Source organism: Triticum aestivum, chromosome 2D (genome assembly GCF_018294505.1).
Source record: "Triticum aestivum cultivar Chinese Spring chromosome 2D, IWGSC CS RefSeq v2.1, whole genome shotgun sequence".
NCBI classification, from domain to species: Eukaryota; Viridiplantae; Streptophyta; class Magnoliopsida; order Poales; family Poaceae; genus Triticum; species Triticum aestivum.
The window spans coordinates 568,102,389-568,121,478 of NC_057799.1; the positions used below are offsets into that span (position 1 = coordinate 568,102,389).

Here is a 19,090-nt window from a genome sequence, read left to right on the forward strand (position 1 = left end):
TGCAAAGACATTTGTCGAAGCGGAGCGGTCGGGAAGTACTGTCAGTGATCAGAGGTTAAAGGAACGACTGGGAAAAAAATTGCCCAGCTCGGCGAACAAGCGAACCAATCGTGCCCCTCGCTCAAGGTGTCTAGCGACATCGTCGCTAATGATCCGAGGATGGTGCCCGGTTATAGCAATCTTGGAGATTACCTGCCCGACGATGTACATTATGATTTCTTGGAGGTGGAGGAACACAGATACAAGTACGGGAAGCCTCTCGTCAAAGATGAAAGATCTCTAACAACGATGATGCGAAGATTCCATGATTGGTACATGAAAACCTGCAGAGAGTCTGGGGGGAGGAATACTTTGACGCTGACAGTTAAAGAGGAGCATGACCTCGTTGGAATTGAACTGTTGAATGTTCCATTTGAGGAGTTCTTCCAGTTTTTCAATCAAAAGGCCCTCGATAAATCAACGGTCACTTGCTACTGTCTGTAAGTAGTACTACTTCTGTCATTAAGTCTCTCTATATAGGTCAGCTCTGTCATTGCATGTATTTATAATTGTCCTCACTATATTATGCAGATTGAAGATCGCTGAATTGAAGAAAAGACAAATCGGTGATATTGGGTTCATTAACACAAATCTCATAGATGCAACTGAGGTTAAATATCATGCCGAAAATACCGAGGCCAACTTGCTACGATCGTTGGTAATAAATGAAAACAAAGATATAATACTCTTTCCTTACAACTTCAAGTGAGTGTTACTGTCTTGTGCATATTCGGTTTCCCTTATTAGTCCAGGTTATAGTAATGTAATTGATGACTTATGCATGCGTGCGCAACTTCCACTATATTCTCCTAGAGATTAAGCTTGAGCAGGGACTAGTAACCGTCTTAGACTCGAGACGAAAAGATCCCCAGGACTATGCGGACATGACTCAAATGCTCGAGAAGTAAGTTAAATCGATCATTATCCACCATATCAGCAACTTTGTTCATTTCCTGATATCAAGTAATTATTTTCTTTGTCTGGCAGGGTTTGGAGAAAATTCACCAAAAAAGCTCCGGGACTGCCGAAGAAGCTGCAATTTAGACACCCGAAAGTAAGTACTATAGTAGCATGTTCCACGCATCTCCTAGTGATTCAAGCGCTAGTTTCATCAATACCATTTAGCATGCTTGCTTATCAGTTTGATTGACCTCTATTTCTTGTAAAGTGGTTGTGGCAGGAACAAGGGAATGATTTCTGTGGATACTACGTTTGCGAGTCCATCCGCCACACGACCTGTGAGCGGGGCTACTCTGACGAACAATATGAAGTGCGTAAGCAATAATATTCACAATTTTATTTTATTACCATCATTTGTGTTGAGTTTCATTTATTCATATATATATGTATTGACCCCCTTCTTCAAATTAGATCTTTCGGATGCGGGATGAACTCCTACCACCAGATCGTATGCGAGCAATTCAAGAGGAATTGGCGGCATTCTTCCTTGACCACGCGATCGCTGAAAACGGAGAATACTATGTGGACTCTATGTTCATATATAATTAGGAGATTATATTGTAAGAGATAATTATTGTATATATGTAGCCGGTAGTGTCGGATAGATATACGAGAACTTGTTGTTTGACCAGTCTCTCGGAGAAGGAGAGGTGGTCGATATCACTTCTCTCTGTATGCATATGTTCATGACGATCTTCTGTTTCCTTCATTTGCTTACTAGCTAGCGTGTCTAGTCCTCTCTATACGTATATAGTACGTAGCGTCGACTAAGCACAGAGATAAGAGAGGACACTTCTCTTTATTAATTAGCTAGCTAACACAATATATGAAACACCTAAATTAACCCCCCAAAACCCCCAACCCCCCCCCCCCCTTTCAAAAAAAATCCAGCCCCTGAAATGCTGACGCGTGGATGCCAATTGGTCCCGGTTAGTGCCACCAACCGGGACCAAAGGCCCTCCTGCCTGGGCTCGCCGCACCGGCCACGTGGAGGCCCATCTGTCCCGGTTCGTGTAAGAACCGGGACTAAAGGGCTAGGGCATTAGTAACGACCCTTTAGTCCCGGTTCAACAACCGGGATAAAAGGCCCTTACCAACCGGGACAGATGACCCTTTTTTCTACTGGTGTCTCTATAATTAGAATTCTCTATGAAAAATCAATTACACCAGAGCGTTTCCGAGGGCGAATCCACTTCTTATCATATCAAAAGGGCGCGGCTCTGTGTGGTATATATAGTACTGTGGAGCAAGTTTGGGAGTCTTTTTCCACTCATTAAGGATTCTATCTAAAGAAGAAGGTCAATGGGGGAGACTACTTTGAAGTCCGGGCTGAACAAACTACTTCTCCTGCTACCAAAACAGAGAAATAAGGAAATAAGATGGATTCATCTAATAAAATACCCAGTGCCTGTAGTTGAAGAATTGTTGGATGAGTAATCTTGTGTGCGATGGGGGGGCGATGACGGCGGCGCGCCTTCGGCTCGCTTCGGTGCTTGTAATCGTCGTTGGGTGGTCTACGGATCTGGATGTAATTTTTATTATTCCTGGTGTTCGTTGTACTGTCATAATTGAAGATTAATTGACCAGAAGTTTTTCAAAAAAAGAAAAGAGGCCCTAAAGATATTAATTACACCTTTCGCAAAAAAAGATATTAATTACGCGGCCTGCTTGGAAGAGGAGTCTTGGTAGGGTAGTACTTAATTTAAATTTGCCTTCAAAATACCAAAATTTTACCAGGAAATATCAGCTTTCCGTCTACGTCAACGGTCGAGGTCGTTAGTATACTAGTCTACTCCTGAGTCAGGCCCACCTGACAAGACCACTCTTCACTTGGTTATTAATTCCCGGCTCCACTCTCCCCAGCATCCTGCACGCGCGTGATGAACCAAATTGTTCCAAGTCCAAGTAAGCAAACCATGCCTCGTCTCCATGGCCGCGCCCCAGCTGCGCTTGCCATCCACCACCTCCTTATTTCGTTCCTCCTCGCGCTGCTCCCGCTCGCGTCTGCGCAGCAGGAGTACGAGGCCAACGCGCAGAGCGACTGCTACGCCAACAACGGCAGCTCGGTCCTCGGCTACACCTGCAGCAAGAGCAAGAGCAACCACGCCAACTCCTCCTCGGCGTCGGCATCGGCATGCACCACCTACCTGGCCTTCCGCTCCGATCTGCCCGGCTACGGCTCCCCGATCACCGTCGCCTACCTCCTCAACGCCAGCGCGTCCGCCGTCGCCGCCGCCAACTCCGTGCCTGTCGCCTCCGCGGTCCAGAACGGCAGCCTGCTCCTGGTCCCCGTCCGCTGCGCCTGCACGGCGGCGGGGCACTACCAGCACGACGCCGCCTACGCCATCCAGTTCGACTACGAGACCTACTTCTCCATCGCGAGCGACGTGTACCAGGGGCTCTCCACCTGCCAGGCGATGATGGCGCAGAACCCCGCGCATGATAGCCTCGATCTGTACCCCGGCATCGCCCTCACCGTGCCGCTCCGCTGCGCGTGCCCTTCGCCCGCGCAGACCTCGGCTGGAGTCAAGTACCTCGTGACCTACCTCCTCGACTGGGACGACGACGCGTCCACCGTCGCCGACCGCTTCCGCGCCGACTACCAGACCCTGCTTCACGCCAATAGCATCACCGACGACACCACCGTGTACCCGTTCACCACCATGCTGGTTCCGCTCAAGGATAAGCCCACCTCTGAAATAGCGGTCCTGCCGGAGCCACCCACACCGTCACCGTCACCAGCACCGTCCGATGTGGTGTCAGTCCCGCCGGCGAGTTCCGCTGAAGCAAGCAGTGGTCCTAGGTGGCGGGTCGCCGCCGGCGTTGCTGCTGGATGCAGCAGTGTTCTTACTTTGGGTGCCGTGCTTGCTCTCTTCTTGCTATGCCGTTGGTGTCGGCGGCACGGCGACCGTGGTGACCGAAGCAAGGCCACCCTACCGGCAGTGGAGCATGCTGTGTCAGACGGGCCGGCGAAGGGAGCTTTGATGTGGCCGATGGTGGTGCGCGAGGCGGTGGGGTCGCTGACCGTGTACGACTACGGGGATCTAGAGAGGGCGACGTCATGTTTCTCGGAGGAGCAGCGTATTGGAAACTCGTCGGTCTACCGCGCGGTGATCAACGGCAGCGCTGTGGCCGTGAAGCGAGTACCCGGAGAGGGCGACGTGGGCACTGAGGTGACCCTCCTGGGGCGCGTCAACCACTCGAGCCTCATCCGCATGTCCGGCCTGTGCATGCACGGCGGCTATACCTACACAGTGTTCGAGTTCGCCGAGAACGGCGCGCTCAGCGACTGGCTCCACGGCGGCGAGGAGGAGGAGGGCCGCGTGCTCGGCTGGAGCCAGCGCGTGCAGGTGGCGCTCGACGTGGCAGGCGGGCTCAACTACCTGCACAACTACGCCGATCCTCCCTACGTGCATAAGAATCTCAAGGGCAGCAACATCCTCCTCGACGCATGCTTCCGCGCCAAGCTCTCAAACTTCGGCCTCGCGCTCGCGATCACCGACGACGACGACCGCGGCGGCCCGTGGATGACCCGGCACGTGGTCGGCACGCAGGGTTATATGGCGCCCGAGTACCTCGAGCACGGGCTGATCGGCCCCCAGCTCGACGTGTTCGCCTTCGGCGTCCTCGTGCTTCAGCTCTTGTCCGGGAAGGAGGCGGCTAGACAAGACGACGACGGCGGCGGCGGCGAGAACGGGAAGGTGGCATTGCTTTGGGAGGAAGCGGAACGGTTGGGCCTGGGCGGCGGCGCCGGCGACCTGTTGGACAAGGTGACGGCGTTCGTCGACGGTCGGCTGCATGGGCAGTACCCGTTGGACGTGGTGTTCGCCATGCTCGCGTTGGCACTGAGGTGCGTGGCCCGGGAGCCCCGGACGCGGCCGTCCATGGCCGAGGTGCTGCTTTCGCTCTCGGGGATGTATAATTGGACAATAAATTGGGACCCTCGGTGCCCTGACCCCGAGGGCTCCGGAACTCCTCACGAATAATAGGTCCAGATTACTACTGTACTACCGCATCCAACACGGCGGGTCACCGTCGGTGTATCTTTCCCAAGACGTAGGCATCTTAGACTACCCACAATGGGAGTAATATAGATGGTAACATCACATTTATTTAGGCAAAATAGATGATGTGACATATAATTAATGAAGAAAGAGAGGCATGTGGTAATATAGCTAGTTACTGTAACATCACACATATCAAGAAAAGATGAGTCTACAACATAATAAATGAAGTGTTGCATGACACAACACATATGTTACTACCCATTGTGGAGGTAGTAACATTGACTAGTAACATATGCATGTTACTAGTCTAAGTTACTACCCATTGTGACTAGTCTTATGGAGACTTGTATTGCTATCGCGATCAGAAATAAACCTCGGCGCTGAGGTAAACTCAGTTCCATAGCTGTAAATAATCATGCCATTTTCTTGTTAGTACTCTTCCTACAAAATCTTAGAGCATCTCCAACAGCGACCTTGAAACAAGACACTTGATGCAAAGAAAACTTTTTTTTTTGCATCACTTGAGCCTAAAAAGGAACTCCAACAGCTGCCCTAAACATAAAAAGTTGTGGTGCCCAAAAAAATAAGACCAAGGTGATCCACAGTTAGATCACACGCTGTCGTGCCCAAATGCAAAAAACGGCGCACGCGTGTGGCCAACTGCCATATGAAGTTTCACCCCGTGGCTCTTGTGCTGCCACTGCCATGGAGCGCACCCCCGACCACGCCGTCGACCCTGCACCTACCGGACCTAGGTCAACCCCCCCCCCCCCCCCCCCCCCCCCCCTCAATGTAAAGTTCTTGGTCTTCTCATTTGTCAGCAAAACCCCAGCGAAATAGCAGTTTCAAAATGATTGCACATACCAAAGGGCATGTTGTATATGTTTGTTCCATAGGTGGTGCCAAAAGCGATTGCATCATCAAAATATTGATAGAGTGATCTGCTCCTACCACTAGTGCACATGATAGCTTTTAGTCGATTATCATCGTCTACTTGTGCAGTGAAAGCAAATCTATCATCTTGCAAAATCATTTCTCGAAATATCTCCAATGTTTTAGCAATACCATTTTGTAGATTTTCACTAGCAATCTGAGAACAAACAGTTCTAAGCTTTGTTTTGCTAAATGGAACATTTTTCTTAGATCCATAGAGATCAGCTATTACTAAAGATAAGCCGGATTAACATTTACACCGAATAGAGATAAGCAATAAAGTAAGAAGTTTTAATTTGATATAAGGAAAAAAATCATATCAAACAAACCCCTATATCTGGGGACGTATTTGGCCTGAGATTAACCCACTTGGATGAAAACGACCTCCTGCTACTCACTTACATGGTACGTGTATTTTTTTGGGACGCCGGGGGTAGAAATCGCATGGTGGCTGTAGGCTTTCCGTCAAAATTTTGTTAACGTACTTACCGATTCTGCGGGTGCGTTTAGCGATTTATGCTATGGGTGGGCCATCCTGAGATGTTGACCTTGTTGTGTACGGATTGTTCAGCGGTTGTTTGCATGTGCGGGCTTCATTCTCTTTCTGGGCCGCACGTCTCTCTGCCATAGCGTGCGTTAGGCTGGCCATAGTAAGGATTGTTCCGCAACTCCGCCGGCGAGTCCGGTCCGAGGTTGCGGAGCGAGAGCGAGCGTCGTAGACGAAGTAGTCGAAGTAGTCGAAGTATGCGAAAATAAAAGTGACACAGGGAGATGGAGGAGACCAGCTTTATTAATCAATGATCAGGTGTTACAATGATGGCTCCTCGTTGCTTTATATAGGGGGTAGGTGGACAAGGGATAAGTACCCACGTAACAAAAGAGGAGAAACGGGAGGGGCCGGCCCGTGCGTTTTGCACGCGGCCGCCGCCACCCCTCCGGGCTGACCCGGTTTCTCAACACTCCCCCTTGGGTAATTATCCGTATATCCATGCCTCAAAACTCCGAAAAACCCAGTGGGAAAAAAGTGGAGAAAGAGCACACAGTATACGTTGTTGTATTGCACGAATTGCCTCGTCAAAAACCTCGTGTGAGAAACATCAGGAAAACTCACTCAAAGGAAAAAGAGTACAATCCACTCAACCATCAAGTTGAGTACTCGATCATCAGGATTGAGATTTTAGCGACGAGTTTGTGAAGTTTCTCCCCCTGAACCTTGCATCTCTCTAAGTCTCATCATACCGATTCCACGCACACACCTCTCTAAGGTTGATGCCGGTAATGATTTAGTGAACATATCAGCAAGATTGTCACAGGACTTAGTATGCAAAACTCTCACCTCGTTCAACTGTTGCAGCTCATGCGCATAGAAGAACTTGGGACTAATATGCTTTGTGAGGTTACTCTTCACATAACCCATCTGGACTTGTGCAACACAAGCAGCATTATCTTCATAGATAATGGTAGGGGTTTGTACGGTGTTCAGCCCACATGTCTGCTGAATGTGGCCGATCATCCGCCGAAGCGATACACACTCTTTTGACGCTTCGAATAGTGCCATGATTTCCGAGTGGTTCGTGGAAGTCGACACAAGTGTTTGCTTGGACGATTTCCAGGAAAACGCAGTTCCACCACAAAGGAAAACATAGCCAGTCTGCGATTTGCAATCATGCGGGTCCGACAGGTACCCAGCATCGGCATAGCCTATAATAGATAGGTCTTGATTCCTCTTATAAAATAAACCAAGATCTTTGGTCCCTTGCAGGTAACGGAAGACGTCCTTGACACCTTTCCAATGTCTTTTGGTAGGTTCAGAACTGTACCGAGCAAGCAAACTGACGGCGAACGCAATGTCTGGCCGTGTACAATTTGCGAGGTACATGAGTGCTCCAACTGCACTCAGGTAAGGAACCTCTGGTCCCAGAGTTTCCTCCCCCTCTTCCTTTGGCCTGAACGGGTCCTTGTCTGGCTGTAAAGATCTTCCGACCATCGGGGTCTTAGAAGGATATGCCTTATCAAATCCAAATCTTTCCAACACCTTCTGGGTGTAGGCCGACTGGTGCACTAGAATCCCATCAGGGGAATGTTCAAGTTGCAGACCTAGACAGAACTTGGTTTTACCCAAATCCTTCATCTCGAATTCCGACATCAGGTAGGAACTCGCTTCCTCAATATCCTCAGGTGTACCGATTATGTTTAAATCGTCCACGTACACCGAGATTATACAGAATCCATCTTGGGATCGCCGTATAAAAACACATGGGCAATCTTTATTGCTCGTGTAGCCCTTCTCATGAAGGAAATCACTTAAGCGATTGTACCACATTCTACCGGACTGTCTGAGTCCGTACAGTGCCTTTTGAAGTTGAACACTGTATAGACCCCTATTTGCTCTATCATGGTTCGGAACAGGGATACCTTCTGGAACCTTCATGTATATGTTCGAATCCAAGTTACCATATAGGTAAGCAGTGACAACATCCATTAGTTTCATTTTCAAGCCCATGTTTACTGCCATCGAAATCAAGTATCTAAAGGTAACTCCATCCATGACTGGGGAATAAGTCTCCTCAAAATCGACACCTGGTCGTTGAGTGAACCCTTGAGCAACGAGCCTTGCTTTGTACCGTACTACCTTATTATTTTCATCTCTCTTTCGAACAAAAACCCACCTATGGCCAACAGGGCGAATGTGGGGAGGAGTTCGACAAACTGGTCCGAACACCTTCCTTTTGTTGAGAGATAATAATTCGGCAGTAATTGCCTGCTGCCAATCTTTCCAATCCGACCTTTTCTTGCAATCAGCGAGCGTGTTAGGCTCAGGGTCAAGATCTATGATTGAGGCAATTTTCGTAGCAAAGTTGATGTCGACAATCACCGTTGCTCGGTTCAGGGACTCCCCCGTATCAATATAATTTATGGCCATTTCGTCATGGAGCGCATCAGGCGCAAACACTTGCTCTACCAAATTTCCCATTATGGGAGCAAGGTCCTTTAGATTTCCCGCGCCGATGTGTGCGCTCACATCTCCGCTGGGTGTTTCCCCTATGGGAAAGTTTAAGTCCGGAATTTCGTGCACTGAATTTTCCGTACTTGTGCCAGGTCTCGACTGGCTCCCCGTTTCAATTTGGGGTACTTTGGTGACAGGCTGTGATAAATCTCTCTTATCCTTTTTCGTCGGGCGTCCCCGAGTACTTGGGATTTGAGAAGCCGGATTTCTCGTCCTTTTAGGCCTTTGGACGGGAGCGGGCATACCATCATTTTTCTTCGGTATTTCAACCCTTTCCGGTGCATTGCGCGCGTGCACATGCGATTTTGTCACAGTCTTTAAGTCACTAAAGTGGTCGGGCAGTTGATTTGCTAAAGACTGCAAATCTATTATCTTTTGGACTTCTCTCTCAGTCTCAGCAGTGCGCGGGTCATGAGCGTGGATCCCCGTGGCTTGCCACGTGATTTCTCGACTTTTAGCATCAAGGGGTTGATTCTCTCCCCCTAAAGTCGGGAAAAGATCCTCGTCAAAAATGCAATCAGCAAAACGAGCCGTGTGACAGTCTCCTGTCATGGGGTCCAGATACCTGATTATGGACACAGTCTCATAACCAACGTATATCCCCGACTTACGGAGCGGGCCCATCGCCGATCGCTGAGGGGGTGGTATTGGTACATATACCTGGCAACCGAACCTACGAAGATGGGAAATCTTCGGTGCCGACCCTTGCGCAAGTTGAACAGGAGAGTGGATGTTGTAGGCCGACGGTCGAAAGTTGATGAGATTAGCCGCGTGTAACACCGCGTGGCCCCAACATGTAGTTGGTAAATTACAACCCTGAAGGAGCGGTCGGGCAATGAATTTAATTCTTTTAATCAATGCCTCGGCAAGTCCATTTTGTGTATGAACATGTGGTACCGAGTGCTCAACTTTGATTCCCATTGCCATGCAATAATCATCGAACGCCTTTGAAGTAAATTCTCCGGCGTTGTCCATTCGAATAGACTTTATACGATAATCCGGGAAATTATTCCGCATTTGTATGATCTGTGAGATCAATTTTGCAAAGGCATGGTTCCTTGTTGACAGCAGGCAAACATTGGACCATTTAGAGGAAGCATCAATGAGCACCATGAAGTACCGAAACGGCCCCGTGAGGGGCTGAATTGGACCGCATATGTCCCCTTGGATACGTTCCAAGAACGCGGGGATTTCATCCCTCACCTTGAGGGGTGATGGCCTAATGACTAACTTCCCCTTAGCGCATGCGGAGCACACGAAATCATCAGGATTCGGGAAGTTCTTCACGTTAACATTATGGCCATGCGAGTTGTTAATTATATTTCTCATCATCCTAAGTCCGGGGTGGCCTAACCTATCGTGCCAGAGGCAGAAGAGTTCAGAGCTTCTAAAGACGGTCTTGAGGGTAGTGTACACGGGCGGTGCTACTATCTGAGTGTAGTATAGCCCTGTGTCAAACGAAGGAAGCCTCTCGATAACATGTTTACCACCTTCATCCCGCTTTGTGATGAGTAGGCATTCCTTGCCGTTTTCATCATCGGTCTCAACATGGAAACCATTAGCGCGGATGTCTCTAAAGCTCAATAGAGTACGAGTCGACTCCGGGTACAACAACGCATCATTAATGAGCAAAGTTGTTCCCATGGGGAGTATAATAGTGGCTCGTCCGGAGCCAACTATGTGAGAACCGCAGCCGGCGATTGTCATAATACTTCCCGGAGATTTTTTAATGGACTCAAAGTACTTAGTTTCTCGTAAAATGGTATGAGTGGTGGCGCTATCGGCAAGGCACGTTTCCTCCATTCGGGCGCCACACGCGTTCTAAAATATGACATCTAATTAATGTAATGAGGAAGAAAATACATTAAAAATAAATGCACACATCTCAGAACATAACAGGCTATCATGTATAATAATGGAATAAATGAATAAATGTCATCCAATCGCCAAAGTAAAGAATAAGTTTATGCTCTCATAGAGCTTCCAACCAAATCGAATTTATTCAATTTTATTGTAGCAAAGCACGGAATCGTGATAACCAAAGAGGTATGCTAAGTGGACTCGGTGAAGAAGCCATTCACTTCCGCCGCAATCTCCATACTAGTGAGCTGATCCTCCTCAGAAATTATCTTGGAGGCAGCATCAATGTCTAGTGGCGGCGCTGCCGAGGCGGCCATATGGTCAACCTCCATGGCGACGTGGGCCTCGGTAGAGACCGCCAAAGCTGCCGCGATGGGCACCACGGGGGTCGCATCTATAGGCGCAGCAGGGGGGGTAGCAATCATCACGGGTGCCGCCATGGGCGCCGGTGGAGCTCCCTCCTGAACCAAGGCGAGGTGCGTCTCACGCGCCTTCCGAGCCTTATATGCAGCAACGACCTCCTGTGGTGCGCGGCACTGGCGGGAGAAATGCTCCACCGAGCCACAACGGAAGCAGTCCTGAGGCCGTTGTCCTCCCTTGCCCGGCTTGTTCTGCTTAGCCGGGGCGGGGGGGGGTGAGGGCCCTTCTTCTTGCCCTTCCGGCCCCTCTTCTTCTGTTGAGGCTTGCGGACTTTGAGAGCGTGCACCTCCTGGCGAGAACTCCCCCCAAGTGGTTGCGCGACAAAGTTCTTTTTGAGAACCTCGTCTTGCGCCTCCGCCACCTGGAGGACGTCAATCAACTCTGAATACCTCGTGTAGTTCCCCTGGCGGTAGTTCCGTGAGGACTGGACCGCGTCGGGGTGGAAAGTGGATAGGGTTTTCTCAATCTTCTGAGAGTCGGTAATCTCAGTACCACACAACCGAAGAGTCGTACAAATCCGGTGCAGAGCCGAATTGTACTCCCCAACCGTCTTGAAGTCCGCAAACCTCAGACGGATCCACTCTGCCTCTGCACGTGGCTTCACAGTGTACTTCAGCCGCTCGAACCGCTGCTTAAGAGCGGTCCAAAGGCCAGAAGCACTGCGCTCAGCCATATACTCATCTTTCAGAGTAGGTGACAGGTGATGACGAAGAAAGTGCAGAGCCTGCGCATTCTCAGTCTCGAACTTGGGATCAGTGACGGCCAGCTGGGCCCCCTTACCGATCGCCCTCAGGAGGGTTTTGCCCTGGAGAAAGATCTCGCAGTCCGAGGACCATGACAGGTAGTTCAGCCCTGTCTGGGCCAACTCAGGAAACTCCTTGTGGGCAATTCCGGCCATCTGCGATTTATGCAAAAATCATGAGATTACAGCAGGTAATCTTTTGCACAAAGCGATGTTGATAAACTTATTCAATAAAATGACGTTCCACTATTTAAAACATGCTATTATATGACTTACTAAATGATTAAGAGTGCTAAACAATTAATCTACAGCAGTAAAATCATACAATAATATCATGTTACAAAAAAAAAATAGCATGTTAAGCGGATCTAGTATGAGAAAACTAGCCCAAAAATTGAATTCCCGAGGTATTTTTAAGCCCAAATACGCATTTTCAGCGAAAACAGACAGTTCCAGGGGTTTCTACGCGAAATATTACAGCAGGAATAATCTACGCGTAAAAACTGAAAAATACAGGGGCTAAACCGCAATTTTACGCCACAGCCGGCGCCCCTCCTTTTTTTTAATCCCCATGGCGCGCGGCCCATCTAGGCCCAGCAGCCAGTGCCTTCGCTTTTTTTTTGGAGGAGGCATCCCCTCAACCGGGGCCCATCCGGCCCAGGAGCCAGCGGGCCGGCCCATGCGCGGCGCTGCCTCCTGCACGCAAACGGCGCTAGGGTTTCCCCTGGCAGCCGAGCGGCGGCGGCGGCTCGCACGCGGGCGCGGCGCGGCGCTCGGCCACTGCACGGGGCGCGGCCACGGCCGGCGGCTGCGGCGGCTGCGGCCACAGCACGCGGCGGCCATCGGGGCGCGCGGCCATGGCGCGGCGGCGCGGCTCGGCCCCGGCGCGGCGCGGCCGGAGCAGCACGGCCAGCGCGGCGCGGCTACGGCCACGGGCGCGCGGTGTGCTGCCACGGCGACGGCCAGAACGGCAGCGCCGGCGGACCAGCGGGGTCGCGGCCAGCAGGGCGGCGCGTGCAGCGGGCACGCGAGCGCGGCGACGGCAGTCGAGCGCTTGGCGACGGGGACGTCGTCATCTGCCTCGGGATGGCAAGATCGTGCGTCTTCGGGACGTCACGACGCGTGTACGTCGGTACAACGCGGCGGGTACCGTGATCATCGGGATCACGATCTGTACCGACTCCCGTATAGTGTAGTCAACAAGTCTCTCGTGATCCAAAAACATCGACATTGGTCGGCGACGTGTTCGTCCGCTCGGTTTTTGGGAGAGAAATCCACACCATAGGTAGATGTATCCAAAAATAATCTAATCGCAAAAACGGAATCGTAGTAACGAGAGAAATCCATTTTTGCAAAGAGTGGGGATCGGATCTTATACCTCCGCGGGATCGACGAAAGCCTGCGTGATGCAGGCTTGACGCAGGCTTGACGGAGAGTTGATGGAGCGAAGCGTGCTGATAACGTGTTCCGCAACTCCGCCGGCGAGTCCGGTCCGAGGTTGCGGAGCGAGAGCGAGCGTCGTAGACGAAGTAGTCGAAGTAGTCGAAGTATGCGAAAGTAAAAGTGACACAGGGAGATGGAGGAGACCAGCTTTATTAATCAATGATCAGGTGTTACAATGATGGTTTCTCGTTGCTTTATATAGGGGGTAGGTGGACAAGGGATAAGTACCCACTTAACAAAAGAGGAGAAACGGGAGGGGCCGGCCCGTGTGTTTTGCACGCGGCCGCCGCCACCCCTCCGGGCTGACCCGGTTTCTCAACGATAACATAAGTAGTATCATGCACTTAGGACTCGTATATGTGACAGGCAATTAAAGAAAAGAGAGATGTTTATAGTAACATAAGTAGATACCGTAACATAATAAATGTGATGCTACTATGTATCATGCATGTCAATAAATGAAACCACCTATGATACTCATTTATGATACTATGCATTATTGATGTAGTATCATACACTAGTATCATATGCATAATACTAGTATATGATACTCCCACTGTGACCAGCCTTAGCATCGTCGATGCCGCTTTACCGAAAAAAATTCACTGCCGCTTCGATCGTGTAATCTAGAGGATGCTGCTGCTTCTGATCCGGTGCTCTCTCGAAGGCTCGGTCCAATTCCTTCGCTGCTTTATGCGCTTATAAATTCTCTCATCTCTCTATGGAAAGACATTCACCTAGCGATCGTGATTGTTTCACAGCGGTCGAGTAATTTGCCATCCCGTCGGCCACAGTCATTGTCTTGCTGTCACCTACCGGCGGTGTCTACTCGCGTCCGTCGTCATCTATCAACGGCGGCCACTCGCGCACATCGTCATCTTGGCCGTCAGTCACCGCCTCCGTCTACGTCGTGTGCTCTGCTGCGGTCAGCCACCGCTGCCTGCGCCTAGGAGGTTTGGCACCGCCATATGTCTCTCGGCACGGCGCATGCAGTGGAGCATGCAAGGGTTCGCGAGGTAGCACTCCCTGCTTCGCGTCCCACGCAGTCCATGTCATTCCGATCTGGCAGCCGCAACCGCAAACTCTGAATCTCTGATTCGTTCTCCTCTCCAGCGGGCTCCGCACACCCTTCCGCTGTTGTCCAGCACTGTCGCAGGAGATGCTGCAAGCATAAGGAGGCATTCCAGAGCCCTCTGATCATGGAGGAGGAGCCGAGTATGGACGGCGACGCGGCCGCGGCGCTCAGGTTAACTGATTTGAGGCCCGTGGTGGAGAAGGTCTGCCAGACTTGCGAAACGGAGAGGTCCGCGCCGAGCTAGAGGCGGCGCGGGAGCTGTGCCGGCAGGACGGCACCACGAGGAGGAAGGGATCGGGCTCGACAAGCTCGCCGGCGATGTGCTGTAATACGGGTGGCCGTACGTGGATGCCCTCATGGCGGAGAACATGGGTAAGGCCGGGGAGCTGCTGGTGCTAGACGGGCTCAAGCACTGCGTGACGTGCGTGAAGGTATACCCTTCCATGGTGAAGCTGACGCGGTCCATGGCCGACAGTGCGGTATTCGCGTGCATGAACCTCGAGGATATGGAGGTCGTCGAGGTGCCCAAGAACAACACGAACGTGTAGGCCGGTATTTCTATCTTCCCCAATTCTTCACTTTCCCCTCGGATTCAATTCACGCCTCGCCCGTGACCGTAGTCACAGCCTCACAGGCCACGACTTACACCAGCAGTGAGTCGCCAGGAGCGACAGCGGGATGGGCCCGTGTGGCGGCCAAGCAGCCAGAGTTGTCGCACGGAAGACCGCCTTGCCGCACCAGCTCCGCCATGGAGCTTGGCGGCGTCGGAGGCCCGTTCATTTTTTCTAATTCGTACCCCGGCCGCCTAAAAATTAACGGACAATACAAAAGGAGTCGATGACGAAAAAAATGGAGAAATAATCCTTCCTTTAATATTAGGTAAAGATTTGCCTTCAAAATACCTAAATTTTACCTCGAGGTCGTTTGTACTAGTCTACTCCTGAGTCTTCACTTGGTTGTTAATTCCCGGCTCCACTCTTCGCCAGCATCCTGCAAGCGCCAATATTATTCCAAGTCCAAGTAAGCAAATCATGCCTCGTCTCCATGGCCGCGCCCCAGCCGCGCTTGCCATCCACCACCTCCTCATTTCGTTCCTCCTCGCGCTGCTCCCGCTGGCGTCTGCGCAGCAGGAGTACGAGGCCAACGCGCAGAGCGACTGCTACGCCAACAACGGCAGCTCGGTCCTCGGCTACACCTGCAGCAAGAGCAAGAGCAACCACGCCAACTCCTCCTCGGCGTCGGCATCGGCATGCACCACCTACCTGGCCTTCCGCTCCAATCTGCCCGGCTACGGCTCCCCGATCACCGTCGCCTACCTCCTCAACGCCAGCGCGTCCGCCGTCGCCGCCGCCAACTCCGTGCCTGTCGCCTCCGCGGTCCAGAACGGCAGCCTGCTCCTGGTCCCCGTCCGCTGCGCCTGCACGGCGGCGGGGCACTACCAGCACGACGCCGCCTACGCCATCCAGTTCGACTACGAGACCTACTTCTCCATCGCGAGCGACGTGTACCAGGGGCTCTCCACCTGCCAGGCGATGATGGCGCAGAACCCCGCGCATGATAGCCTCGATCTGTACCCCGGCATCGCCCTCACCGTGCCGCTCCGCCGCGCGTGCCCTTCGCCCGCGCAGACCTCGGCTGGAGTCAAGTACCTCGTGACCTACCTCCTCGACTAGGACGACGACGCGTCCACCGTCGCCGACCGCTTCCGCGCCGACTACCAGGCCCTGCTTCACGCCAATAGCATCACCGACGACACCACCGTATACCCGTTCACCACCATGCTGGTTCCGCTCAAGGATAAGCCCACCTCTGAAATAGCGTTCCTGCTGGAGCCACCGACACCGTCACCGTCACCAGCACCGTCCGATCTGGCGTCAGTCCCGCCGGCGAGTTCCACTGAATCAAGGAGTGGTCCTAGGTGGCGGGTCATCGTCGGCGTTGCTGCTGGATGCAGTGTTCTTACTTTGGGTTCCGTGCATGCTCTCTTCTTGCTATGCCGTTGGTGTCGGCGGCACGGCGACCGTGGTGACCGAAGCAAGGCCACCCTACCGGCAGTGGAGCATGCTGTGTCAGACGGGCCGGCGAAGGGAGCTTTGACGAGGGTGGCGTCCTTGATGTGGCCGATGGTGGTGCGCGAGGCAGTGGGGTCGCTGACCGTGTACGACTACGGGGATCTAGAGAGGGCGACATCGGGTTTCTCGGAGGAGCAGTGTATTGGAAACTCGTCGGTCTACCGCGCGGTGATCAACGGCAGCGCTGTGGCCGTGAAGCGAGTGCCCGGCGACGTGGGCACTGAGGTGACCCTCCTGGGGCGCGTCAACCACTCGAGCCTCATCCGCATGTCCGGCCTGTGCATGCACGGCGGCTACACCTACATGGCGTTCGAGTTCGCCGAGAACGGCGCGCTCAGCGACTGGCTCCACAGCGGAGAGGAGGAGGAGGGCCGCGTGCTCGGGTGGAGCCAGCGTGTGCAGGTCGCGCTCGACGTGGCAGGCGGGCTCAACTACCTGCACAACTACACCGACCCTCCCTACGTGCATAAGAATCTCAAGGGCAGCAACATCCTCCTCGACGCATGCTTCCGCGCCAAGCTCTCAAACTTCGGCCTCGCGCTCGCGATCACCGCGGACGACGACCGCGGCGGCCTGTGGATGACCCGGCACGTGGTCGGCACGCAGGGTTATCTGGCGCCCGAGTACCTCGAGCACGGGCTGATCGGCTCCCAGCTCGACGTGTTCGCGTTCGGCGTCCTCGTGCTTCAGCTCTTGTCCGGGAAGGAGGCGGCTAGACAAGACGACGACGAGAACGGGAAGGTGGTATTGCTTTGGGAGGAAGCGGAACGGTTGGGCCTGGGCGGCGGCGCCGGCGACCTGCTGGACAAGGTGACGGCGTTCGTCGACGGCCGGCTGCATGGGCGGTACCCGTTGGACGTGGTGTTCGCCATGCTCGCGTTGGCATTGAGGTGCGTGGCCCGGGAGCCCCGGACGCGACCGTCCATGGCCGAGGTGCTCCTTTCGCTCTCGGGGATGTACAATTGGACAATAAATTGGGACCCTCGGTGCCCTGACCCTGAGGGCACCGGAACTCCTCGCGAACAATAGGTCCAGATTACTACGTACTGTCCCTAAAAAAAAAAAAAGATTACTACGTACTGCCGCATCCAACACGGCGGGTCACCGTCGGTGTACTTTCCCAAGACGTAGATATCTTATATGGACTTGTATTGCTATCACGATAAGAAATAAACCTCGGCACTGAAGTAAACTCAATTCCAATCATCATGTCATTTTCTTGTTAGTACTACTAAGATCGTTAGTACTCTTTCTACAAAATCTTAGAGCATCTCCAACAACAGCCTTGAAACAGCCTTGAAACAGGACACTTGGTGCAAAAAGATCATTTTTTATCATTTGAGCCCAAAAAGGAGCTCCAAAGCTGCCCTAAGAGCATCTCCAACAGACACGCGCTAAAAAAGTTTTGCAGCGCTGAAATAATGTTTTTGCGTGCAGGAGGTTTACCATACGCACAAAAACACGGCGCACAACCTGGCGGCCCCACATGCAGCAGCCCGCACGCACAAGCCGGCGCCCAAATTTGCAGGCCCGCAGCCCGCGTGCGCTAAATTTACAGCTTCGTTTTTGTGCGTGCTTTATTTTACAGCTTCTGCTGGAGAGCTGTTTTTTATTGCGGCTATATAGGCATCTTTTTCAACGCGCGCTTTATTTGGCGTGTCTGTTGGAGATGCTCTAAACATATAAAGTTGTGGTGCACAAAAAATAAGACCAAGGTGATCCAAATTTAGATCACGCGTTGTCGTGCCCAAATCAAAAAACACAGTGCGTGTGTGGCCAACTGCCATATGAAGTTTCACCCCGCCTCTCACGGCTGCCGCTGCCATGGAGCGCACCCCCAACCATGCCATCGACCCCGCACCTACCGGTCCTCGGTCAGGCCCCCATCCCCCTCGCGGTCGTGGCCGACTTGCCGTCATCCGCTACTATGTTAGGTAGATAAATATACTTTTTGTGTATGTATATGTACAACATTGTTCTTAGACGGAAAAGTTGATTTGTAATTTTGTTCTCTCTACATATGGCTCATAATAGAGATAATGATACTCAGTCGGGAAACAATGTTGTGGGTACATAACATGTCCTTTTTGAAGTTATAAATTTTATTGTAATAATTGGTTAGAAAAATTAATTGACTAATAGCAGTAATAATATAAAATCCAACTAACTATATATGTATCCATATGTAGATGATATGAGTGAGGATGACTTATCCTCTGATGCATCACCTTTTTCTTCGGGGAATTCAAATGGTGTTCATCTTATTCTCTTCCCTTTTCTAGTACAAATTATCATGTAGTTTACTTTGAAACTAGCAATTCACTTATATTCTAATTTCAGGTAGTCCGGTCGTTTTCAATATCACCGATAGGGACATGGACGACGAAATTATAACAGTTCAGAGTTCACCCCCCTGAAGATAGCCCACCCGATAAGCGAAAACCACTTTTGAAGAATAATCAGAAGAAGAAGAAGAGAAAGGTTACAAAGGACGAGGATAACAAAATGGAGGAGGAATCAGATGGGAAGGAG

General features: G+C 51.7%; 1 protein-coding gene and 1 pseudogene across 1 annotated transcript; both read left to right on the top strand.

The window, feature by feature from the left end:
• Nucleotides 1–2,887: 2,887 nt before the first annotated feature.
• On the top strand, nt 2,888–5,189 carry LOC123050030 (protein LYK5). The gene has a single exon (XM_044472877.1). It carries the CDS (start codon nt 2,916–2,918, stop codon nt 4,983–4,985), a length of 2,070 nt encoding a protein of 689 aa, XP_044328812.1. The 5' UTR covers nt 2,888–2,915; the 3' UTR covers nt 4,986–5,189.
• A 10,328-nt stretch (nt 5,190–15,517) lies between these two features.
• Nucleotides 15,518–17,587, top strand: LOC123055935 (protein LYK5-like; annotated as a pseudogene).
• Nucleotides 17,588–19,090: the final 1,503 nt, after the last annotated feature.

Bases quoted from the DNA above. Each gene is read 5' to 3' on its own strand.
- LOC123050030 (XM_044472877.1), top strand. From the start codon at position 2,916: ATGCCTCGTCTCCATGGCCGCGCCCCAGCTGCGCTTGCCATCCACCAC.